The 27,291-nt window shown below is 43.0% G+C and overlaps 1 protein-coding gene and 1 long non-coding RNA gene across 3 annotated transcripts in view; one reads left to right on the top strand and one right to left on the bottom strand.

Annotated features, from left to right (window-relative positions):
* LOC114577396 (uncharacterized) overlaps window positions 1-6,534 on the bottom strand; it is a 60,755-nt gene extending 54,221 nt beyond the window's left edge. Inside the window, exon 1 of one of the 2 annotated variants that reach the window (XR_009828802.1) lies at window positions 5,870-6,534. Coding sequence is in view for 1 of the 2 variants with exons in the window: in XM_062070987.1 (XP_061926971.1) it covers window positions 5,870-6,260 (391 nt within the window). In the remaining variant the exon portion in view is untranslated. The remainder of the gene's footprint in view (window positions 1-5,869) is intronic. The other variant, XM_062070987.1, reaches the window with a different exon arrangement.
* The window catches only part of LOC133665663 (uncharacterized), a 423,051-nt gene that overhangs the window by 238,611 nt on the left and 157,149 nt on the right, over window positions 1-27,291 (top strand). The window lies entirely within an intron of this gene.

Raw genomic sequence — 27,291 nt, 5'->3', positions numbered from 1 at the left:
ACTCGTCTGAAGTTTGGGATAGGTCAGTGAAACGCGGTGCGAGCGAAAGGTCCGAATAAGCGACAAGGAGAGAGATAGTAAACGATCAAAAATTACTCTTTTCTTTAAACGACGATATCTCGGGAACCATAAATCGTATCGAGATAAACGAGAGAGCATTTCAAAGGGCAAGGTTTCGCGTTTCCAATGATCGCTCGTCCGTTGACCGGAAGTCACTATCTACGGAGTTACAACGGTTCGAATTTTTCCTAATTTTAATAAGCTTCAATCGCATTTAAGATATCAAAGGATTAAAAATTACCTTTCCTTTACACGACGATATCTCAGGAATCACACGTTCTATCGGAACAAATGAAGAAGCGTTTTAAAGGATAAGCTTCCACGCTTCTAACGGTCCTTTAATCGTTCATCGCTATCTTCAAAGTTACAACGTTTAAATTTTTCCTAATTTTAACGAAGTTCTTTTCTTTGATCTAAAACGATTAAAGCAATCATCGTATTCGTATCCTGATGCGAATACATCAAATGCACGAACAGCAAACGATCGTCGACAACTATTATTTCAACAAGCGGTATATCCTCGCGCTCGTCCGATATACCCTTCATACACATCGTGCCATTTAATGCGCGACGGCTACGCTAGGAAAGATTTCCAGTTGCGATTGGTCTTTCAAAGCTATGCCAGATCGGTAGACCGAACGATATCAGCGGTATTACAGATATTCGTCGCGGTCGATCGCGGCGGGTTCTCGATAAGGGGATCTCGAAACGAGGGATCGCGGAACGGATGGAGGGGGCGGGGGTTTCGGTGTTTTAATGGATCGTTATTGTCAATAACGATTGGTTTTACGGACGAGCGGACGCCGTGTACCCTGCGCGCACGGTCAAATGCGTATGACGTCCTCACCGCACACGCCTCACGGATTATTCGGCAGGCCGGTGCTCGATTCAGATTCCATCGGTATTTACGGTGGACACGTCGCGACAAGGAGCTTCGAGGCTTAATCCACCGTGAAAGAACAATTATCGGCGTCGCGATGGTGACAGAACGAATGGGAAATCCGACCGGGATCGCCGTTCGGTTATCGATTTTCCTAGCCGAGCTCCGCTACCTTTTTTCCCGCCCCCGCGGACAAACCGACCATGCTCGAATTCGACATGCGCGCGTGTATCGTGCCACGGTTAAAACGTGTCACCGGCGTTTCTGATTATTTGATCAGTTTAAATCCACACCGATTTCACGTCAATCTCGCTTGTCTAATTTTTCATACGAGAAATGGGAAATGTGTCGGTGGTTTAATCCATTATCCACGGTTTAAAAGTAATATATATACACGTATATGAAAAAATATATTCGATATCACGGTGTCTCTCTTGCGATATCACACATTCATATGTAAACGTGTACACGTATATGTATGTATGTATATATATATATATATATATATATATATATATATATACATAATGCCCGATAAATCTCCGGTACTCGGCCCGTCGCCTATATATTCTGCAGGGAACGCGGGGTCCAGTCCTTGAATTTGCCACGTTCATAAATTTCAACCGGCGCGATAAAGTCCTCGCTCGAGGTCCTGGCCATCGACGAGGAAGTCTACGAACCGGATGCAACCAAGAGTGCACCAGGCGAGAACCGTGCGCAACCTGCGCTCCGTGCACGGTTGTTCACGTCCGACATCACGGGGAGAGATGTCCGTGAGCCGATCTTCTTTTTCCTTTCTCCCTATCCTCGTTTCACGTTCTTTTTACGCTCTCGCTTTCCCCGTTCGTTCGTTTGTTGATTCGTTGGTTCGTTGCCGCGGGATTCGACCGCGTAATCGGCGAAGGACGACGACGACGAGAAGGACGGAGACGGCGACGACAACGGCGAACGAGGCCACGAGGCACGTCGAAGGGCGAGCTCCGCACCTACAGCGTGAAGAATGTTAACAAGCCGTGGCGATGGCGGCGTTGCACGGATACTGGCCAGTTTTTCTGCGTTTCTGTGAACGTGTGCCGATGCCATCGGAAAGTCCTTAAGCCGTCGGGTAATAAATGTAAGGATAATGAGGGGTTCCACGGCCAGTGGTGGGATTAGGGACCCAGATAAGAGCCGGTGCTCTCCTCCGAGACAATGCACCCTCTTCTTCGGACTTTGACGCAGCCGATATTCGATCGTGATATATTATATTACCTTTCTTTTTACACTTGTGCCCGTGTACAATGATTGTGCACACGTTCGCGGATATCGCGAGCTTGGATTTTGATTAATTTCGCCTCCACCGCTTCGTGCAATTAAGCGTGATGACGCGTGACAAAGAAAAACGTGTTAACGACGCGAGCATAGGTGTGAAGAAAGGGAGGGTGCGCGTTACTTTTGCTTATCTGATAGGGTGTGGAATAATAAAGGAGCGCGCGAGGAATCGTTAAGCAGGCTGAATCGATCGTTAGTTGGCCAAGGTTTGATAATCAGCGTAACGGCGTATGTAGGTCGAGTGGCGAAATCAACGTGATTCCATGTGGATCACGTGTAACCGTTTATCGATTCGTTTGGGAACGCCGTTACCGAATCGTAACCGGGTTAGATGTAACCCTGTAATGGATTCGATTTTAAGGCTATCTTTAGAGAGTCGATAGAATTGATTAAGAATCCTGGGGGTTGGAAAATGGAATTTCGACTGAAAGATTAATTGAAATCGTTCCCGGGGGAGGAAGTACAGGCTCCGAGCAACTGACCTGGGAGCGAAAACTCTGGTAAATCGTTGTAGGAACTATCCGCCCTTCCAGGTGAACTCGTGAACTCTTTTCCAGGTCTCGCCGGTGTCGGCAACGCCGTTACTTCTCGCCACCGGCCGGGACCTTTATGACACAATGACTTAATGGAAGTTTGCACATTACTCACGAGTTCCATGGCGATTATGTTGGACCATGGCGGGAAAGTTAGTCACGCAAGGTGAATACACATAGCGCCAGGAAGGGAGAGGGGGGACGTAACAGAAGCGGGGGAAGATGGATGCCCGTGTTTTGAGAAATTGAGGCTACGGCAACTGTCACGGCGAAATGAATTATACAAAATTCTATTGGCAAAGTGGATCTCGCGGAAAGAGATAGGGCGACGGATAAAGAAAATTTTGATTCAATTAACGTTTGGTAAAATTTCTAAGAATAATCATCGATACGTGCCGCGCTTTAACAGACGTAACGTGAAACAATAGTGAATTTCGAAATTAAACTTTCGAAACGCCTAACATAATTATATAAACTTCGAAAACTTTTTGATTTAATAAAGATTAATAATTTTTTCGGAATCAAAGATCGTGTTAACGTTTACACGTTATATGAAATGTTATATTATCACGTGGGGCTCGTTAAACGATTATAAAAAGTTTAATCGAAACGATGAACGGGTAAATTCACGATTCCGTCCTTGCGGAAATGGGGCGACGACGGGCCATATACTGCCGTATCCCCCAATTACTTCGATTGCATTAATTAATTGCCTTAACGATAATCTTATTCCGTATTCAAATTGTTCCGCCATCCGACCCTTGTTATGCGATATCAAGTGGGCGAGAACTCGCATCGAATTGGATTAGGTCAATTCCCTTCCGCCCTCCACCTTCTCCTCTTCCGCTCCTCCTCTCCTCCTCGTCCTCGGCTATCTCCCTCTATTTGGCGGGGCGCTCACCCTAGACTACGGGGCATTACGCGAAATCCAATTCCTTTGCCCGTAGCGTACGGTCCAGCCCCATAATATCCTGAACTACGCCGTCCACACACGCGCGTTCCCCATGAATCGTAGATCGCGTTAACGATCCTACCGTCGGCCAGGAAATTGAGAATCCTTTACAGCTGTTAAGAGAGCTATATGAGGGACTTGTAAGAGAGCGGAGGGAAATTTGAACGGGAACCGAGCTGTTTTAGCTTTCATCGTATTCTCTCGAAATTGAAAGTTTCAAGATGGTTCAAAGTTTACGAGCACGGAGGTGTGAAATCAGATTTCAACTCGTTTCGTGTACGTACAGAGGAGAGGAATATTCGTGGTTTTGTTTGATAGGGAATAAGCGCGATTTATATCATGCATCAATTCTATTCGATTAAACGCTTTCTTAAGCACAAACTTTCATTCGAAATAGTTACTCTCGCTCGAAGAGAGAACTTTGAATACCTCGATTCTCTATAAAGGTTTCCAAAAAGGTTTCGTCTAAACGCTCTCTTCTTTCTCATCTTCTTTAATCTATTTTCCTCTCCAATTTGTTCTCCGCAACAAAAATCCTACCGCTGTTCGAATCTACATATTCTCCATTATCATTTCCACATGTTCCTTTTCTGTTTCGTCTCGCCGATCGATTCGATTAAAAGATCAACAATCGAATCTGTGTGCCGGGAAAAACAGGAGGCGGAAAAAACGGGAATAGAAGGTCGGTTCAATTAGGAGGATTAGCAGGGCTTCGGGAAAGAAGATCGACCACCCGGTTGTCGCTAAGTATCGAACGCATAAACCCCGTCAAAGGCATCGAGCCGCCGAGGCGAGGCGAGGGATGAGAAGAGGGTGGGCATCGGGCGATTAGTCAGAATTAGAAGGGCCATTAGTCACTATCTTCTCGCCGCCGCCGTTCTGATCGTGCGCTCGATGACCGAGCATCCGACTTGGATCTCGGCCATTGGCACGCAAATCTTGGATGAAATTACTTTACATTTTAATTAGCGGTCCAGGTTCCTCCTCCCTGCCTTCCCACCACCGCGTCTTCATCCTGATCCCAATCTATCGACTCGACGATCGGATTATACTCCGGAGAGCGGTTTTCGGCCTTCCTCGGCCGAGGAGGAGGGTCGAGGACGACGACGACGACGACGTGGCAGGAAGATCTTGAAGATAGTAATAAATTGGACGTTAAGCGGCGAAAATTGGCCAATTAGGGTAGACGGCCGGCTTTTCCCGCCCCTAAAGTCTTTATAGGAGTAATCGAGCTCCCCGCGAAACGCGAATTAATTGGTTCGGTGTCTCGTTCGGGAACTCGTCTCGAGGAAGAGCTCGATAGGTGTGCGGGATAGGGGCGTTGTAAGTTTCCATTTTCTTGCGGGGGAATCGTTTATTATTCAGAGAGACCGATTAAAAGGGAAATATCGTGCCTTCGATGATATTTTCGATAACGAAATTTTCTTTCACAAGTTTCCTGGATCCTGTTTTCCGCGAAACTGGGTTGTTTCTCGAATTCAAGGGAAAATTAACGTACGAAGTTTCAGGATGACAGACCGTTTGTAATTAACGATGATAAATTTTTTCTTTTTCCCTCTTACGAAGAAAGCATCGAGCAAAGGAAAACATTGTTTTCGTCACGGTTTCTTTAATCCTATCTCGAAACTAAGTCGATACATTGCTGTTCAACGTGATTATTTTCAACCCACACTTCTGAAATTCACGCTTCAAAAAACTTGACACGCGTTTCCACACACGATTTTCTATCGTAATTATCCTCTTCCCATTAACTATCAACGGCGAAAGGGAAATAGAGAGGATAGGAAAAATAGATCTAGCGTGGATAATGCGTTAATGATTTAATGACGAGCGATCAGGAGGCAGTAATGCGCACAAACGGGGCCAAATGCAAGTGCATACATACATGATAATGGGCAAACGGATTATTCTCTAATGCGGCTAGTTCAACGCGCATTTGCCGTCTTCCCTCCCAATTCAATGTAACCACGATATAGCCAAACATTAACAGCCCAACTATCAACCGTTACACCACAAAGAATCTCCAATCTTGTCGTTTCATCATCTTCGCACTATGTATATTCGAGCTGGAAATACGTGTGTCGCGATTGAAAATCATCAGCTCTATCGGTCGTGAAAAGCTTTTACACTCACCTCGTGGTCCTAAAACTTTCAATAGGCGACGGCCAACCCTATTAGTCGGAAAACAAGCTGCGTGGCTGTCGAGAGTTAATTTCGCCGTGCAATCGACCGATCCTGCTGTTTTCCCGCAAGGATACTTTTCGCGACTCTCCCTCGACGAATAAAAGGGCCAACACAACGCGTTGCTTCCACACGGGTCGAGGCGATCGTTGGTTTGTAAACGAAGTGACATTTTCGCGAAACGAACCGCAGCATGCTCGATTACCGACGAAGAGGGTCTGGCGACGCGAGGCAAACTCAGTTTACCAACTTGCTCGATTTTCCTCTCATTACCGGCTGGCAAATTCCCTCCGTCTTTTTTCTTCTTTTTTCCCCGCAAACTTTTGGCCACTGGTCCCGACATTGACCGAGCGCGTGACAGCGACACTAAATTTTGCGGCCGTGATCGTGTCGCTCGCAATTGTAACAGGGACGAATGTTGAAATTTCGTTCGAACGATGCTCTCGCTTTTAAAACCAGACCTCGACTAACGGTGACGATGTTTCCTTCGAAACTGTAGACGCCAATGTTTTGATTTGGATAAAAGGTTGTGTTTTGATTCGTCATCGACACTCTGCTTCTCCGTTTCGGATTTTAATTTAACACGTTTATCTGTTATGATGGTTCCAGTGTGAGTCATATTCTCAGAAAATGATATACACACGGGATCAAATGTCTCTTTCAGTGGACAAATCTTTCAATCGATTCGATCGTTCAATATTAACTTGATTTTAATTTGTCAATGTTAGAGAAAACATAAAGAACGAAAGAGATTTTTGTAAAGTGCGTAAATTAGTTTGGTCTTTAAAATTGTCCGTGTAAATTTGGTAATTATTACTCAAATCGGATCTTAATATTAATGATAGCCTGTTTTAAAAATTTATTTTGCGTATTCAAAGGAATTTAATTGAAATTTCAATTCATTAGTCAGTCTCTTAATTAAGAATATGGAACGTTTCTGGGACAAGCGCGCGTGTCGACAAATTAAAATTCGAGTTTTTAAGCGTAAGTTTTTCTCGCGGGACAAAGCTCGGTGGCCGTTTTTAATGGAATGACACAAAAGCTTCGAGTCATTTGTTAGTCTAGACAACGAACGCTCTGTCTGAGGATGTGAAACATTCTGCAAATGCATTTTACTTTGTCCATTGTCGTCGGTGGCACGCGGCGAAGCTGTACAACTCTTTTTGCGCGGGACCTGTGCATTTTCCTCTCATTACGTCGCATAAAACGTTTTTCGCGGAATCTATTTTGGCTCTCCTTCCGTCGACTACCGTTTCCCACCGATAAAGCAATCTTTCGAGAAACTGTCTATTCCCGTTCCATTCTCCCCAAGGAAACTTTAATCGAACACTCGTGGAACAATCCATTTTCGTTTCAATTTTTATGCAAATTGATCCTAATTTCTCTCGCCAGTTCGTTTTAAAATGCTGGTTTCAAAGCTTTTACTAATAAGTATATACGATCACTCGCCTCAGGAAGTTTTACTCTGAAATTAATTAACTTCCACAACTTTGGGATAAAATTTTGTCGATAAAAGTTTGTCTCTTATTTACAAGATGTTACCAATATTTTTACCAATATTAATTATATTTGGTATCCGATCAAAAATCGAAAAGAATTAAATCAGGCCAAACGGATTAATCTTAATATTATATTTGAAAAAATATTTCGATCAAATTAACGTTACTTCGCAATAAAAAAAACTTTAACGAATATTTAACGGTTCTTATTAACATTTTCATTGAAAATGCGAAAATTTCACGTAGAAAAATTAATAATCTTAATATTCGTGACGATTACCAAATTAATATTGTCTTAATTTTAACTTCGCAAAAAAATGAATCCACTGGAGCGAATAAAACTGGAGAAACGTTGGGCGACAAGTGTCGCAGTTCACGGCCGAGTTTCCATAATTTTCCCCTCGACCACCTGTCCACGTTTACGCGGACGATTCGGGCCGTGCTACGTTCAAGTGGGCATGCACTGGTTTCCGTATTTTCATCCACGTTGTGTTGCAACCACCACGTTCCAGGGCTCGCGCTGTAACGAGTCCTTATTCGGTGGGAACGGTGGAAAAGCATTGGAACGAAATTGGCGGAAATGGAGAAAAGGAGCGGACGAATCGATTTATCGAGGGAGGATAGAGGGCAACCGTGTATGCACGTACGTCGGAATCCGTTAACGAGAATTCTATCTATGGAATTCCGCTGTTATTTCGTTTGAAACTCATCACGCGCCGATAGGATCACATTCTTTCGCGGTAATAGAAATCGAAGCACATATTGACCGTTCCTAATTCCGGCCGAGTGGCGGAGATCAAAAAACGGGTCGTACCGTTGATTAGAAAGTAAATGGAAAAGATCAGGGCGGGGGAGGGGGGAGGGAGAGAAGGGTTCAAGCTATCACGTATGGACGGATTACGGAAAATTTAACAGACGTTGTCCGTGAGAGAGGTACGAATTCGAGTAAGTTTATCGCCGGATTTTTCCATGTCCGGGGGATTATGACCGGTGTTTCACCGGTGTTAATTAAAACCGTATAAATCCGTGCAGGTGGGTAAATTCGAGTACGGGTTTGATTGATCCGCCCCGTTGAAATTATATTTCACGGGGTAATAATCTTGTTAATCGTTATTAAATTCGCCAATGCCACTTTCGTTAATTATTTTAACATGAAGATAAGTATCGTGAACGAGGGGCCGGTAATTAAACCGGGGAAATGAGATTCGTATAAGTTGAAACATCGTTGTCCAGGAACAGGTATTTAACGAATAGCGATTTCGATATGTTGCCTGTATTTTCCAACGATCCTCCTCGTTCTCGATTCTTCGATCCCGATCATTGGAGAAACGACGAAAGCGCGATTATTTAATCGTTCCAGAGAGTTTGAATCATTTTTCAACGAACGATAAAATTAATGTTTCTGCTTCTCCATCATCACCGGTTAGAAATTAGATTCGCCTCATCTCAATCGTAGAATATCACCCGAACATTCGTGGAAAATAAACGAAACGAGCGATTTGACAAGCCATGAAAACTTTTCCACGATTAGATGTATCGTTAACGATGATTCGCGGATTTAATCCAATCGAGATTGCCAGCTAATTCAATATCTCGCAAACAGAGTTTATTTTTCCTTTCGCCAAGGATGTAGCAGGAAACGATGGAGCTTGTTACGTCTATTTTATCGTGTAATAATATCGCAGTCGTTCGAGTAAGATCGTTGTAAGATCGTTAATTCTCATTGGCTAATTTACCTGAGTGGATCGATCAGGTAAATGGGACCACGACGTATCCATCCAAGTAGGGGGAAAAAAAGAAGAAAAAAAGAAAATCGAGAACCAATATCGAATCGATCACGCGAACGTCCGTTTATTTTCATGATTTTAAGTAGGAGGAGATTGATCGTCACCGAGGTGGACCGGTTCGTTGAATTCCTGCCTCGATCTTGACGTCGAGCACCGATGTTATTGCTTCCTCTTGTTTCCACCAGAATTGTTTGCGAGAAATAAAGGTAGCGGCAATCGTGGCAATCGCCTTAGAATCGAAGAGAGCGTTTGCAGCGTTCGTTTATTGCGCGACGAACGGGAACAATAATCGAGATCAATCAAATAAGAGATAAAGAGCTTCGCGACGTTTTATTTGTAGAATTCGAGTCCTGATTTTAAGAATTATGTTTTTTTTTTCTCAGTAGTGTCGAATAAAATATTTTTATTATTTGTTGAAACTTCTTCTTTTCCCGTTTATCTATATCTGAAACATTTTCTTCGTGAATACTGTATATATTGGTTCGAAAGTTCGATTGACAATTAAGTCAATGATTAATTATCGAAGTAGCTAGTTAATTAATTGGTCACAGGATAAATTTTTAAGTTCGAATAAAGATATTTTTGAACTATGTCTAATTAATTAATTCGAGTCACGCTAATTAAATCATTTTGACGGAGAGTGTGATTTAAATTGATCGAATTCTCCAATTATAAAGAAGCGATTCGTAGCGAGGAAACGGTGACGCGAAATTTCTGTGCAGCTATAAAACATCCCCAACGAAAATAATTAATAAATGAAAGATTTATAGGAGCTCAGCTCGTATAATAACCAAATAACATCGTTAACAACAAACGATATTTCATTATTTTTCAATTAACATCTTAAAATTAACGATATTTTTAATTTTCTTCCCGCCTGTTCGACACAATATTTTAATCCAGTTTCAAAATATCAGCGATCCGCTTGATAGCTGAAAGTACACCCCGGTTGAATAAGTGGGCAAAGCGTAATAACCTGATCCCAAAACGATCGGCCGCGACCGAAGTATAGATAACTTTTATCCCATCCAAGCGATTTATGGACGGTCGCATTAACCGCAGCGAAGTTGTTTAACGCGTTTTAAATAAAATCGAAACTGGCTACCTACACTGGCTAGCGCGCACGAGGCGAAACACCAGAGCAGATTTTCATCAGCAGATTACACCGTCGAACCTCTAGTTTTAATTATCGAGCTTTAATCTAATTTGCGCTCACTTCTCTCTCTCTCTCTCTCTTTCTCTCTCTCTCTCTCTTTTCCACGTTCCGCGAATCATGGAGATGGAGAGAGGGATGACGGCGGTGATATACGCGGTGTCCACGGAGTTTCGAGGGACGAATGAAACTTCGTAAAAGTTCATTTATTTTTCTATACGAACGCTGAGAGTGGCGCTGATTTATGACGCGTGTCCGGCTCTCTCGTATCCGCGGATAATGAAAAATCCCTGGCAGAAATCTGCATTTATTTATTTCCCCACCGCCATGTATATTCTTTTGATAAAAAGCGCGTATTCTATGCACCGCGTAGAACACACGGGGGTCAGGATCCACGTGCAAGTCAAACGTGGAAGGAACGGGGGCGCGATGATTTTTTATCGTAGCCGAGTAATATTTTTCGAAACCAACATGATTTGTAAGGGATTCGAAACGATTCTTTTGACAAATTTTCAATACTATATCTCTTCAGCTCGCAGCATCTATATTTCATTTCGTACGTAGCGATGCGGAGACGTGGTTAAATCCTTCGGAATTATTTTTTTTTACAATTTTTCTTACAAAGGATGACAAAAAATTTTTATTGCACGAGCTCGTGTGCGAGACGGCGTTAAATGATCATCGAAATAAAAATTATTCGGAAACGTCTATTTGTCTCTGTCTGCGCTTAACTCAAAAATGTTCAACCAACGATTTATCTCTCAAAAATCGGATTACAAAGTCCTCCCAGTTTTTCTTTCACTTTGGGGAGAGAAAAAAAAATTGGACAACGCCTGAATAAATATTAACAATTGCTAAAACGACAAACAACTTGATATATTTATTAACGGACACAAAGAAAAGAAACGGTCAAAGGAAAGTTTTATTTATCATAACGCAGCTTCGAATTCTTAAGGCACTAGTTATCGTGGAACGAGGAGAATCGTGGAAAGAGGAATACGAGGAAGTATGTTTTCACAACAACGTGATTGAAAATTTCTAATAAAAATTTGCGAATTAAGAATCTCGACTATGTATGGTTTTCCACGTGTTTCTTGTTGATTGATTTTAACCGGGTTACTTCTCGAGCATCCTTATTTCACTTAACCATTAATTCAACGACGATCATTCGGCGACTTTATTATCTCATTATGCTTAATGGATATCAAATTTGACCGTGGTGGCCATTAGCGGAGAAGTTAAGCTCAAGTCTATTAACGCACCGACATTCACGCCGCCGTCTCTATCACAGGAGTGGAAATCCTGGTATAGGCGAGGACACGGTCCGTCGTTTGGAGTTTCGCGTTGGTGAATTTTCGAACCGATGAAGATGGGCGGAGAGAGAATGCGAGATGGAAATGGGCGGGAAAGAGAAGGAGGATGACGAGAGGACACGAGAAAGAAAGACGCCTGCGAGAGACGAGGAGGAAGGTAATAAGGAGAGAGAAAGAGAGAGAGAGACAGTGAGAAAGAGAGACGAGATGAAAACTTTTATCGACTGACAAGCAACCACGGCCAAAGCCGTTAATGGCTACTCAAATATGCGCCCTTGCAGGGGTACTTATACATTGTGGCTTTCCAACTTCATTTTCCGAAAGTTCCAGCCGTCTGAGGGCTTCAATTTCGAAACGCGTTTCATTATTTACAAATGACCATCGCGCGAGAATTTTTCACTCGACTCTACGACACGGAGAGCCTTCTGCTTCTGAAAATTGCCCCCAGAAAAAGGAAGGCGGAGCACGACGTGTGATAAACCGTGGCTGGATTTCAATTCCACTTAAAACATCTCATCGATTCATCGAGATCTTGGTGCAAGATCCTGCAAGATTCGTCGGGCCAACCTGTTGTCGACCCGTAACGAAATACTTTCACCGTGTCGGTCGTCACATGCTTCGTTTCCTGGCATTTTCATCGCGGCCGCGCTCCCCCAAATCGGTCAACCGGCACCGTGGGCCGAGAGTACGAGCAATTAGTAATCGGTACCGGGCAATTACCGCTGCAAAGAACGAGCGCCGGAATACCGTTTCAGTCGTGCTCTCATCCCCGCCCGATAAATCTTGGCCAGCGTGCAATTAATCGGGCGCGAGGCATTCGAAACACAGAGCCCGCTCGGTATCTGGTTGACCCTTGGTCACCGACGTACGAACCGATGCTGTCTTTCCTCTCCGCGCCATGTTGTATATGGTAGCGAGCATTATGGTACGGCCTCCACACTCTTTCATTCTCTTTCCTCGAGCTAGCGAACTTCGTTCCATTTCCCTTTTCATTCTTCTCTCCGTTTTTGTTTCCTGAAGGACGCAGCAGTCAGAGAGAGAGAGAGAGACGGTCATCTCTTATTTCTTCTTCTTCTTTTTCTTCTTCTTCCGTCTCTCGATTCTCTTTTTTGCCCGTGCTTCTTCCCGTTCTCGGATTATGTCGATGGTAGCCCGAAGAGAGGCAGGATCCAGGCCGGCTGGTGAACATAATAACAACCACCAATTAAAATACCTTATTACGGCGGGACAATACGGGGCCGACGAGGCAGGATTTTAAGGAGCGAAAGGCGTAATCCCTAACGAGAGAGAATCCTCCGGTTGCGGATTGAATTTCATCGTGCCGAAGAAGGAGGCTCGTCCGTGGAAATGGTGGATCATCGATGGACCGCTACGGGAATCCCTCCCTTGTCAACACACGGATTAAACACAAATTTCCCATTAAGGATGCCGTCCTTTTCCCTTTCTCTCTTCCTTCTCCCCTCGCGTTTCTTTTCCCCCTGCGAGGCTGAGAGAATGAAGGACAGTTTTTAATAGATATACGCGGAATCGAAGTGGAATCTCCCTCGTAGAATCTACAAAACAGAAACCATGTATTAGAAATTGGTCTTAACTGTGAGGGAAAAAAGAGCATAGAATTTGTTATATTTTAAACGTTTACAATGCTTGGACAACGCGTTCTACGACAAAAGTTCACGGTTATATTCCGTAGTGGTAACCAAACAAGGAAATAAAAACGAAGAGGGGAAGGGAAGAGAAAAAAGAGAGAGAGAGAAATATCGTGCAAAAAACGGTGAAACAATATCGTCAGAATAACAAGCATCACCGTTACCGACCAGAGGATTAATCCCCGGTTGAAAGGGAAGCACGTAACTGCGGATTAAATTGGCCAGCTGCGAAGAAGAGGTTCAGAAAGCGCGTCGGCCCGTCGTTCTGTCGATAAATAAATTAGCGAAAGGTAGCAGCCACCACGGTCCCGTCCAATTAGGAACGGGCCGTCGAATAAAAATCGTCGGGACCCCGCTTTCGAAACTTTCCCTCCACCATCGGCCGTTTCGCGCTTCCTCCTCCTCTTTTACGATTTTTGAATCATCGCCGCTTTGGTTGCCGCGCAACCAGCGCGCCCCATCAGGATTATCCTTCGCCGATTTACGGAGCCTTCTCTCTTTCTCTCTCCATCGATTTCTTTTTTTTCTTTCTCTCTTTTTAAACGGCCACTATCCAGAGGATTCCCCCCCTCTCCCTCGATCTTTCGACACAGAACCTGTGTTTACGAACGACTTTAACGTTGGAGAAGCGCGAAATAGGAAATTGCCGATTTACGCAATCGTTACGGGAAGAACCGGCCTATTCCAAGGGGAATACGTACATGCGGTTTCGTTCCTATCCTCTTTTATGGAGGAGGCGTGTTGTTGCAAAAGTTTCAGATTGGAAATTTAAGATCGTGCTCGTTGGATCGGGAGTAGTGAATCGGGGGGATCGAAGCTGTAAAATTTGATTTCATTTTTATTAAGAACCGGTTACGCCGGATTCCTCCGCGCTGTTTCGCGCTCGATTCGGTTGTTCTTGAAATCGCATTACTTGAAAATTGGACAGGTTTTCGCTCGCGAGGAGGGATTTTTTTCTTTTTTTTTTTTTCTTTCGATCGCGTTATCAACTCCTGTGGAACGGCCGCACGGATATTTAGATTAAGTTAATTTCGGAGGAACGATATTCGAAACGATAATTTGATGAGACCATTACAACGATCATTCCGAAATGGAGTCAACGGGGCCGTTAATTGTCCCGAGAATTCGTTAAAGAATCGAATCCTTTTTTGTCGCGTTTCCAAGATCGGCGCCGCTTTCCTCGTCGGCTAATAAGATTCCCCGCCTTATAATCCGCCAAAAGAAACAAAGGAGCGAACGTTGACGCGATATGCAAACGGGTATACCGGTGAAACGAGATTTCCTTTTGAAATTTCTATCCGACGCATTGTGAACGCACGTTGTTTTCAACGTTGATGTCCATTAAACTGGAATAATTAATTAGGTTTCGCTTGTATGTCTTGATCTCGAATCAAAACGATTCTAGAAGTAAGGAGAAAACAACGGAAGTAATTATTTTCGTAGAATCTTCTTAATGTTTCTACTTTTTCAAGGTTGTTCATTTTATTCTCTCTCTTTCTCTCTTTCTTTCTTTTGTATAACTTTAATTCTTCTTCTCTCAAATTATAATTTTTCTTCTTATTTAATTATCGATTCCTAGAAAGAATTGCATCTTTTAGAAATAAAATAATTTTTATTTAAATTGTTGCAATTTCATCAATGTTATCGATATCATCAAATGTTTCTTTCAAAATTCCACTTGTCATCGATTATTTAACATTTAACATTTAAATCGAAAGATCGTTCTCGATTATCAATTAGCTGGATAAAACGTTCGACTACCAGCTTATTTCGTTGAACGGATAATATTTGTTACAATTATAACAGGAGGGAAGTTGAACGGTTGTGTACGCCTTCCAACGTGCAAACTTTAACGATAGAACGCACGTTCCAACGATACACGTGCGTGCACAACTGATATGACTCCATTCGCTCGTTTGCTTAGTTAATATTAACGCTATTAAACTCATCCGCGATAGGATATCGCGTCCACGCCACTTGGCCACCTCGTTTATGCAGCTCGGCTAATTTGAATGAGAGTACGCCTCCATTCTCTGCCTCCACTGTTAAAAACCGTGCGTCATAATTAGTCCTTCTTTCCTTTGCGATAACGCAAACGAGAACGGCCCTTACGTACACATGTTGAATAATTTTTTTATTATTTTTTTTTCAAATGAATTTTTCTCCTTCCCGAGAATTAATTAAGAGGAAAATATTGACTGAAAACGAAAAAGGAAAAAATAATAATATTATTATTAATTTTTATTAATGAAATTATCGATACTCGTTATTTTGAATAATTAAAAGCAAAGAAGGTAATTCAATTTGCTCTAATGTATTACATTAACGAGCCCCGTCAATCAAATCTCTGTTAAATCCCCCTCCCCTCCCCAATTCGCTATCTTCCATCAAATTGCTTAATAAACGTCGATAAATGATCGTGTTCCAAATTTTCACGATCACGTTTTTAATCAAGCCTCCTCGAGCGGTATTCGCGGGACCGTCTGGCCAAAAAAAGGAACAGCGGCTTAAGTGCCATCGAGAGAGGCTTTCCTTCGTTCCTTCTTTTCAATTATTCCGCCCGTTTCCTTATAAAACGTCCTTATAAACCACGGCCCCCCCTTTTAACATTTTCTCTTTAATGCTCACTCGATAAATCAATTAATAACCGAACATTTTTTTCCCTCCCTTTTCTGTTACAGGTGAGTAAGCAGCACCGATTATCACTTTTTCTCCCCGACAACGAGTAATTAAGTCCGTGTACCAGTTTACCTCCGTCCTCGTCGCGTCCTTTAGCACGTAAGTAGCGCAGCACCATCCTTATTAACGCCGTCATTAAAGAGTGGAGGGGCATTAAGGCGTCGACAAAATGGCGAGGCGTATCAATAATGAACCCGCTTTTCGGGTTGAGAGACTTTGAACAAGGAAAAATAATCTTCGTTAACGTGACGCCCTCTCTTTTTTGCTAAAAAAAAATCTCGTAATTAATTGAGATTGCCCGGGACAGAACAATAAACACAGTATTATAATATTTTAGAGGCTGTAAAAAAGAAAAAGAAAAAAGAAAAATGCTCTCGATTTACCTTGAAGAAAATATTTACGCGGGATACAAATTATAACTCTCAAACTTGAATACAATGAAATTTAAAAAGGATTAAACGATATATAAAGAGATAATAAATTATTATAAAATAAAATTTTCTCGTCCTCGATACCACATTAATTTTTTTCATTAATCGGCCGATCCGTCGACTTACTTTTCAAGAAGAAAACTATCGAACTTTACTTCCGCTGGCCGGAAAATGGAGCCGATCGAAGTAACGAAGCGGCAGCGGCAGAGGGAATTATCGAATGAGGCGTGTCGGGCACGATCGACGCGCAGTTTCGCGGAATCGGTGATTAGAGGTGTGTAATTAGTATTCGTGAACGATTAGCCGGTTCTATCGGTCACTACCGGACTCTTGCGCTCCCGCGAGCATTGCGTGGCAGCCCGATACGATCGTATTGGACGCGAATTGCCGCGATTAGAGCGGTTGCAGGAGATTAACGGACGTGGAGAAAAGACCACGCCTTGGCTGCGAATTGGCCCGGGGGGCAATTCGTTGTTCGGCCCTGTCTCGACTTCCCTTTGATCGATAACCGATCCGAGCCGCGTTACGCCTGCGGATCCGGCCGCGGGAAAAGCGCACGATTAACCACGGCCCGCACGGTTTCGCAATGTCGTCTTGTTTGCGCATTCCGTCTGTCGGCGGGGGAGATTTGTGGATCTACCGTATCTCGAATGTTAAGATCGTGCCGGTTATCGTGATTATTTTGTTGCGATACGGTCGTTTCGTAATTTCGCGTGCGTTTTATTCTGTATCCAAGTATTGAAACGTGACACTTGGAATTGGGATAAATATATATATATGCAACGATGGAGAAGAAATAATAAAATGCGTAGAATCGTATGATTAATTATCGTGTTTAAAGGAGATATTATTCGTGCATTAAATAAAATGGGATATAGTGTATTTATGGAATTCATATTCATTATTGAGAAATGTCAAAATTGAAATGATGAATTATTGACGGGTTAATGATTATCAAAGAATGTTGGATCCGGTAATAAATGAAACTCGTATCGTTCGGGCTTATGATTATTAATAAATACAAATGTTCGATTTATTGTTGAAAATATCGATAATCGGAATATAATCGGTAAAAAGTAGTGCAACAACGATTTCAATTCGTAAATAAACTTTTCAATCGATTTATTGAATCGACGAGAAGAGAAATGACGTTTTTTTTTTTAAATCTATATTAAATTAATTTCCTTAATTAACGAATTAATACCAAGCAGTAAAATAATATTTGATATAACGGAATTTTTACAATGATAAAAAACAATGGACCGAAACAATGGACTAATATTTCAAATAACAGAATATGTAGTTTCTACAACGGGGTTATAGCTAAATTAAATTCCAGAGGCAAAGTTTAAAAATTATTCCATTTTATATCCTCATCCTCCATTACAACGTATATATATATATATATATATATATACGTCTCATTGATTTTTTGGCAAAGCTATCATTTATTCTCGAATTATTATCCTCTCATATAAAAGAAAAAAAATTATATATTTAAAATATTCTTATTTCTCTCTAAATAACACAAACAACTGACTTAACTTCCGACCATTCGTTTTAGGTGAATCCTCGTAATAACGTACAAGCACGAGGATAATTTTGTATCTTATCTTACATCGATTAACATATTTTCCAACAATTTGCATAATCACCTATTAATTTTATCCTCATTTACCCTCAACATTATCACAACATTATGCCAACTACACGTACACATATTCACGCCTCGATGCTTCCCGAGTTAAAATGCACATCTTCCTCCCATCTTTCACTTTCGCGAAATAACGCGACCACGCGATAATTCGAAATCGATCTCGCGTCAGCGCTGCTCACCAACTTTCGAGATCGCCAAAGTCAAAGGCGGCCAAAGAAATAAAACGAAGCACGAAAGCGGGGGCGTAAAAACGGTCTTCCACGAAACAGGTTCCAACAACTTCGAAACTTTTTTTCCTTTACCGCCACCCCCTACCCCCTCCCCCTACTCTCGAGCTCGCTCAGAGAGCTGGCCGCTCCGCGGACGTCCCAAGGATCGTGGCAAAAACAATATTTATCGTCCCTATTCCCTCTCTCCCTCCTCTCTTCTCCTTCGATCACTCCCGCCCTTCCGGTCGTGACACCCGGGCCACAGACTCGACTCACGGACCCCCGTGATTGATTAACGATCGTCCCTTGCATAAAACTACCATCCGCGCGTCCTCCCTCCCCCTCCTCGATGGCCATATCCACCTCTCCGCCTCCATCGTTCGACCACGTTTCACCACGCGCGGCGCCTCGTCGACGGATAGTCCACTCTCTTCGTTCTGCCTCTCCATATTTTCCGTGTACGTCAGCCTCCCTTCCCCCCTCAGACATCGACGCCTTCTTCGTCGACCAAGGAGACCGCAACGTTCCACCGTCGTGCCGGATCCGACGAAACAGATTGTATTAGCAATAAAAGTCGCATACTGGGTGATCGTGGCCAAGGGCACCGCCAAACTTTAAAGGGGCGCGAAAAACTTGCCCCTCCCCCTCCCCCTTTACGGCTAATGTCCCCCGTATTGGTAGAAACGATCTCGGGTTTCGTTCTTTTGCGGAGCCACGCGGAGCTGTGCACGCGATTCGTAGATCGATTCGTTCTTTTCCCGTGTCTGCGTTGCAAGGGAAGCTTGTTCTTGTTGGGTTTGGTTCGGGTGGTAAATAATTGACATCGTGGTTTCGAGGTTTCTTCGAATCGTTTATGAGGATTCTCATTGACGGGTATTCAATTTCTGCATTCCTCAAAATTTGTCCGAACGAATTATTTCTTTGCTTCGCGATTGATTGATGATATTAATCTGGTGACGAAGTTTCGGAAGTATCATGTAATGAATTTTCTTCGATGAAGATAATTTTTTTTGTAAATTATTCGCGCCAATTTCGATATACGTACAAGGAAAGTCCACTTTTTCCACTTCTGTGTTATTATTTATGAAAAGTGAACGATTTATCGAAGCATGGATGGCGATATTTTGCTCTATTATCGCACGCTCAATTAATTATCGATCGTTATTTCGTGGTAAAACAATGGGTAAAGCCGCACGTCTATTGCAGCTGCGCCGATCCTGCGGCTTGACGTAGATTATCCTAAGACGTTGGTGTTGTGATGCACCGCGGTATACGCATTAGCCTGAGAGGACTATTATGCGTACGCGAGTCAATAGATCGCGATTCGCATTATAGGTATGCGGGCTAGGCAGGCGCTGACGGACCAAAGGATTTATCGAATCGATCGGCCGCCTATAATCTGGAATATCATTTGATTCCGGCCGTTGAGCGTACACAACCGTGTTATATTCCCCGTGAATACTCATTGGCCAAAGTTAATTTGAAATGCAAAATCTTCTTGAGAACATTTGAGGACACTTTACCCTCCATCGATTGCGTTCACCGTGTAATTCGATTCGGTCGTTTATTGTGGCGGTAGTTTGAGCGGATGCCGCGAGAGATCGATTAAATGTTTCTTCGTGCTTTAATTAGTTTGCCAAACTTTTCGTTAAATGTTGTTTTCGTTAATTAAATTTTAACTCAGTTTTTGATAGTACCCTTTGAAACTTGTAATAGAATTAAAGTAATTATCAGGCTGCGGATTCTTTCGTAATTAAAACGTGTGAACAGTATCCAACAAATATATCCGAGAAACATGCAAAATATTAAAGCGTATATTAAATCACGTTCTTATATACCTTACAACAACGGACTCGTTACATTAATGGAAAACGAATCGAACGAAAGTTTGGTGTAAAACACGCGAGAAGAAGTTTTCGAAACGAAAAAAGGAAAATATTAAAATAACGATAGAAATCTCGAGAATTGAAAGGGGATAAACGATGGAAGGAAAAAGATGTAGAAAAAGTAGAATATTTCCAAGCCGAAAGAAACAAGGATCCAATAGAATCGGACAAAATCACGGATCGTTACGATAGAACGTTTCTGCATAGGGGAAGTCGAAGATTTGAACATCGGCAAAGATTTTTTGATTGCGGAAAATTGTCGTTCTCGTGTCGCGAGAATTCTTTCGCAGTGATCCCCCGTTTCAACCAACTCGAGAATGTTACGTATCGTTTCACGATGCTTTCCTTCTGATTCCCGATAACCTCGTCAGTTAAATGAGAAGCGTACACATTCATCGACATCACGAAGAATACGAAGGAAAATCTCGGTCTCCTCCAAATGCACCACACCTCACCACGAAATCGTGTAAACGTATCCTCCTCGTTTCCTTCTCCATTTCAAAATTCCGCGCGCAACTATGTAAAGTTAAACAACATTCAAAACCAAATTTAATTAGTTCCCTATGTTTCGTGTTTCACTCCCCAGACAATTTACTTCAATTTACCTATTCGAAATTTATCCTCGGCATATTCGAGATGGATGTACGTCTGTTTCTGTTTTACATTTCGTACAACTTTCTATCCATTCGTGTTGTTATATTCGTGTCCATGAAAAAAAAAAAAATCTACCAGTATATTCCTAAATCCCACGTTTCCCTTCCAGCTATCCCGAAATACGACGGCCATTCATCGTTATATCATTAGCCCAGAAGGCAAACAGGCGGTAGTATTTTCACGAGATCCGGTAGCCTCTCCGTTGTGTTTGCGGTTGTTTCCCCCAAAAAAGGTAGAACCGGCACCACTCGATTTCGTAAAAATAATTAACATCAGCAGGTTTAGTTCGGCTCTCTTTCTCTCTCTCTCTCCCTCTCTCCGGCGATCCCCGACCTGATCGTGGCGGTCTAAACACGGCCCTTGTTAAAGCACGTGGTCTTGTAACCGAACGTAACATATCCACCGAGCAAAGCATTGTTCCACGAGGGTGGGAATTTCTTTTTCCCCTTCTGCCTACCCTGCGCGCGTGTATATATATATCTCTACCGTGGATATAAAACTCTCGAACACCCGGAAACCGTCGTCGTGAGCGTAGCTAATTAGGCGAAATACCCCGGGTTCAACCGGGTGGAATATCAGCCCCGATGAAAAAGAATACGCGGTTGAACCACGCACAGAAGAAAGCAACGGTGATTAGCGGCCAAGCTTTCTTACGCCGCGCGTAAAACAACTGTACGCATTTATTAAATATAAGAAGAACACTTTGTTGAAGAAACGTGTTGCGCAAGGATTTCCCTTTCTTCTTCTTTTTTCTTTTTTTTAAGAGGAAGTCAAGAGAAAAAATAATGGATATTTTTGTTTGTAACAGTTGATTTTAGACTCATCTTGATTTATTCATAAGATCGTTCTGTACAAAAAGTTGTCTTCTCATTAACCAAATTATTCCTCTCAAATCTTCTCTTCTTCGTCGATATTTAATGAACAAATCACACCTATTCATCTAATAGATCGAAAACACTATCGAAATCGATGATCTTTTTCTACTAGGTAGAAGCGTGTCTCGCGAGTGTTGATCAGATTATCGAAAACTTGGGAAATTCCGATAATTATCTAATCTTTCGCAACTTCTTCGACACGAAATCCACCGCGTCGAAAGTTTCGTCACGAAAAGCCGTAAACGTAGATCCTGTCGATCGATAATACTTCCATGGGTTTGCTACGATTCATCCATTATGCATGACCGCCGCGGAAATTTCTGTTTGCGCTGCTCGTGTCATCCACGCGGATGCATCCACGCTCCTCTTCAGAGGACAGACTCGTCTTAACAACATTGTCTACCGGGATTGTATACTCGACGGTGCGTCTCTCGTCTTCCGTCGACGAGAGTTGGAGCTAATAGCGGTAATTGTCGTCTCCTCTATCAGCTCATTATCATCGATCAACGGCGGTCGAGGGTTCGATACAGGCGACGGCCCGCTCGTTCGCGCCCGTAAAGGGCTGCGCCGCGCGCGTTAAGGCCCAGCTCGGTGTATCGAATTTAAAAACATTTAAATTCCATAAATATCCAACGAAACGTTGAATAAAGCATGCGGAAAAGCCTCCCAAGCCGCCTGGGAAGACGACCGGGCCACAGATAACGCTTGATAGAGCGAGCTGCTGCATAAACTAAAAGTCAAGTTTCGATAACGCCAACGAGATAGCCGAACGCAATCTTATCGTGGGAATGGGAATGTTTCCTTCCTTTCTATAAAGGGTGTTGACGATGATCCTTTTTTTTTGTGGAATTGAATTGTTTTATTTAATAACTCTTCTTTTTTCTTTTGCCCGATCGGTCGAATTATTCGCTTATTCAAAATCGAGATTAGGTGATTTAATTTGTTAATAATAAACACGCGTGTACCCTACAATTTTTAATTATTCGGGGAGGGGATTAACAAATTTTTCATCACAAATTCGCAAACAAATCCGAGACTCGTCACGAATTTGGCTGGCCGACCGATGAATCACGGCGGGCACGTTAACGAGACGCGTAAAATATTAAATAAAACGTGGGCGAGCGGCACGGTGGAAAACGTTTGTAACAACGCAGGGGATTCCGGCGACGAAATCGATGAAACAGCATTGTCGCGCTAATGAGAATTTATACGATTTAAAGGGAGAAGCCGAAAAGTGGCGCTGGCCATTTTCGAGCGAAAAACGCTCCGAGCTTTGTCCTGTAGGGGGGCAAGTCGTACGATTTTAATCCGGGCGTTATTCGACGTTTATGCATAGTAATTCCGCCCGTTGATACACAAAAATCCTGGTCGATCGTCCAGTTTAATTCCTCGTGGACCGGTGTCGAAACGTTTACGATTGTTCGAATTGGGTTTTCGAGAAGACAGGCGAAGTCGATAGAAAACTCTGTGAACGCCACGTAGAGACGTTATCGTTGTCGATCGAAGGGGGAGAGTCCATAACCGTGTCGTGAATTCGTTATCTCGCGCGACCCGTCACCAGATATTAATGGAGAAGTCGCGATCCCGCCACGGAAATATGGAAGCGTGGAAACGGACGGCGGCAAAAGGGGAAAGAAAAGAAAAAAAGAAGGAAAAGGTCAATATATCGAAGCCGAAAATCGTTGATCGGTGTCAAAGAGCGACGGGAGCGGAACGGTTGTTAAACGTTGCAACGATTCCTGTATAGGATGGCCAGTGTCGAAATTCGAGGAGGAATCGTGTCGTATAGAACGGCCACTCGTTAATTGATCTGAAAAAAGAAAAAATTGGTTGGTAATAGATTTCCTCGTGGAAAAAGGAGAATCGACGTTCGAATTAGGCAAGTTTATCGAAACGAAAAACTGAAACTGCGTATCAACGTAGGAGGAAGGAAGGAAGGAAGGAAGGAAGGAAGGAGAGGGAGAGCATAGTCGTGGGGAGGTGAAGCGAATAAATCACGGGAATAAATCAGTTTTGATTTTAATCAAAAGCCCGAGAAACAGGCTGGAAAAGCTCTTTCAAACGTGTACGCGTGCGTGAATTTTCGATTCACCTTCTCTCTGTCCCCCTCCCTTCCCCCCTCGATATACTCGTTCCGTTTCGTAGGATAGTTACGGTTAACGAGCGCGAGGGGGGTTGGAAATTTTTGCCGATCGCAGTCGTGACCCAGTTTCACGAAACCAACAGTTGCGAAAGAAACACCTGCAGGCCGCGTTGGTTGAATATATCCGGTTATGCGGCTCATTTTTCCTCACCGTTTTCCCCCGCCACTGTTTCGCCGCAAGACTACTTCCCCTATTCCTGATTGCATAATATATTTTCGCCCCGGAAAGGGCTTGATGCATATAGGCCCGCAAGATTTACGAGTTATTTTCTAATGTTTCGCGGTTTTTCTCGAGCTCGCGTTCCATTTCACCACGATTAATACGAAATACAACGTTTCTCTGCCTTCTCCACTTTCTTTCTACTTTTTCCTTTATCTCTTGCGGTTATAAATATGTATTATAAGAATTCTGGCATATTTGTAGGAAAAATTACATCGATAGCTATCGTGAAACGACGTTAAGCAGACCGATTAATAACACCGCGTATCAGCCTGAAAGGAAATCTCCAATTAATCAAGTTTCCTCCCTCTCTCTCTCTCTTTCTTCGAGCTCTCTTGTACGGCGGCGCTCTAATTGCATCGACATAGGAAAACAGAGGAGAAAGAGACGAGTCATTATTGCGTTATGGGGGGACGCGAAGCGGAACAAATGTCGATGACAGGAAATTGCTGTCAAAACTCGTGTTTAATCGGCCGGCTAATTCACCGTGCGATCTTTCCCGGCCTGGAGACAGCAATCTTCGACATTGTATTCACGAAGGAAATAAAGAGATAGCCGTTGGAAAACCGTTCACCCACCGTCGAACGAGGAAAAAGAGGTGGAAGGGGAATAACAATGCGGATAATAGGATGGCTTCTCTGTCTTCTCGTCCGTCGTCCGGGGACCTCGGATTGATTCGAAAATAATTTCAAAGGCGGAAGAAGAGAGAGCACGCGAGACGAAAGGAATTTTCCTTTCCTAGATTCTTTTCTTTTCGATTCGAAGACGCGACGAAGAGAATCGTTTAAGAATCGTTTAAGTAATCAAGAAAGAGGATGATTTCGATTACGCGCGATCCCCAGCACTGGCTGGTTGCTTCCTCTTCTAATTTGATGTATCGCAACATGGAAACATTTTTCACGATATTCGAAATATCCGGTCCCGCGTAACCCTCGTAATTAATTTCATCGCGCGTGGAAACGTGCTGCTTTCTCCCGTAACAAAGTTGCATTTTTTCCCCGGGGCAACACAAAAGGTTTTGTGTTGGCGATCGTAATTGAATCGTGAACACCCGTTTTTGTCCGTGGTTTGTTAACGGAAACGTACATGAATGAGATTCTCTGTGTATACGCGCACTTCATTTTCGTAAAATCGTTATTATTGCGCGATGAAAAATTTAGAACATGTTTTCGACATTCCTTCCAATTTCTACTTTTTGACAATCCGTTCTAATAATTTAATTTAAAAAACGTCCAATCACAATAGATAATCGATGATGAAATATACGATAATATTTTAACCAAATCGACATAAACTTCCACGAAGCGATCGAAAGTAATGTTGATTTATAATCTCGAAACTCAAATTATTCCCCAATTGCAATTATTTCCCATTTTTATGCATCCTCCTCCGACTGTCATCCTACGCGGGCGCTCGAATGCACGCGAACGACCGCGATGCATCCTTCCTTCCCTCCCTCCCCGCCCCGAGATATAAATATCGGGGCTGACCGAGCTGCTGCATTTAATGCGTCTGGATAGGAAAGGGAAACGGAAAATGATAATGTGCCAACTTCATTGGCGCGTCATTCGGGGGATAATGACCGGGGGAGGGGGAGCATCGCGAAGGGAGGGCCGGTGTCCAAATTAAAACCGGAAACAAAACAGACGGATGAACAATGAGGCTCGAAAGCAAAGGTAATAAAGTATGATAAACGTCACGAGCAGCGGACTTGCCTCTTTGTTGGCGACTCCCCCCAGAGTCGTGCTCCCTGCTCCCCTCTTACCTCCTTCCCTCCACCGTGCGAATTCTAATGCCTGCCGTCCTCAGCGCAACGCCAATTGAATTTCTTCTGCAAACTTTGCCTATCTCTCGGGGAGCGGAGGAAACTCGGAGGCTCTATCGATATCGAGCAATATAATACGATCGGGAGGAAATAAATAGGATAGGAGAGCGACGGTTAACACGGGATAGGATCGAGAGAGGTTGTCGATTGCGCGTCACGTTGTTTCGATCGAACGTTGTGCTAGTTTTAACCGTACGTTGCAGAGGATTCGTTGGAGGGAATCGTTGATGATCGGAGAAGCAACATTGGTCGTTGCAAGTTTAATCGGCGATCGTGGGGATTGATTTCGCGTAAATCGATCTTTTAAAAAATGGACGGTGACGCAATCGATTCCCGGAAGAAAATTACAAATTACGGTTATAATATTGCGCGCTATTCGCAATTTATTGACTCCGGCCGAATAATTTCTAGTCACGGGAGGGGTGTTTACACGATTTGCCGAAAATCCGGCTTAATTCATGCCGAAACAGCAATCACTGTATTACCCTGCAACGAAGTACAGCTCGTTATGTAATTCTATTCGCATTATACAGCGTGCGGAGTGGCGAGCGTTCAATGGCGTTAAATGAAACCCGACCGAACGGGTGCAACGAAACAACACACAGGGAGTATCGACATAACAATGTTTTCAAAAGTTTCGCTACGCAATCCTGTTCGAGAGTCGAAAATTAGCACGTTTCACGGCACGCGAACGATTCGTTTGAAGATCTCGCGAAATTTTCGATATCCGATGCGTTAATGGCGGTTTCGGGCACGTTAAGTGGCGCGGCCGCCTTTGTGCGAAAACGGATTTCTCTTCTAAAAATCTGGGAAGAATAATGCATTATAGATTTATTAAAAGCGGAGGAAGAGAACGGAGGATTAATTAGAGAGACGAAACTGGAAATTTTTTGCGGAATGAGAAATAAAATTCAATTATTATATCTTCGATTTCAAATAAAATCTCGAAATAATATGCTATTTTATACTATTTTTTTTTCTTTTCCTTTTTCTTTTGTTTCAATATATATCTGCATTTCTATTTCATCACGGATCGATTTTCTAACCCCGAATAGCTACGTCGAATCAGAGCTATTCCAACAATTCTATTTGCGAGCGAAACTTGTTAACTGTCGAATTACCAATGAATTACCAATGAATTACCAAGACACAAATATTTTCACAAAGCCGAACTGGTGCGCGGACGAGGATTCGTGTCGCTCGGAATTATAGTTTCGAAGTTGCACGTTCGTTATTTTCAACCGGGAACGGGTACAGCCATCTCGGCAAGTATAACCCTCCTATTTTTGTTTTCCTACGTTTTCCATTTTCCTGCGGATCACCCGTTTAATAATCCCCCCTCCCCCCTCCCCTTCATCCCCGCTGTACTACGAGTGCGCGCGAATCTCGTTACGAAA

The sequence above is a fragment of the Apis cerana genome, linkage group LG2 (genome assembly GCF_029169275.1).
Source record: "Apis cerana isolate GH-2021 linkage group LG2, AcerK_1.0, whole genome shotgun sequence".
Lineage (NCBI taxonomy): Eukaryota > Metazoa > Arthropoda > Insecta > Hymenoptera > Apidae > Apis > Apis cerana.
The sequence above is the reverse complement of the archived record's forward strand: the minus strand, read 5'-3'. Positions and strand labels throughout refer to the sequence as shown.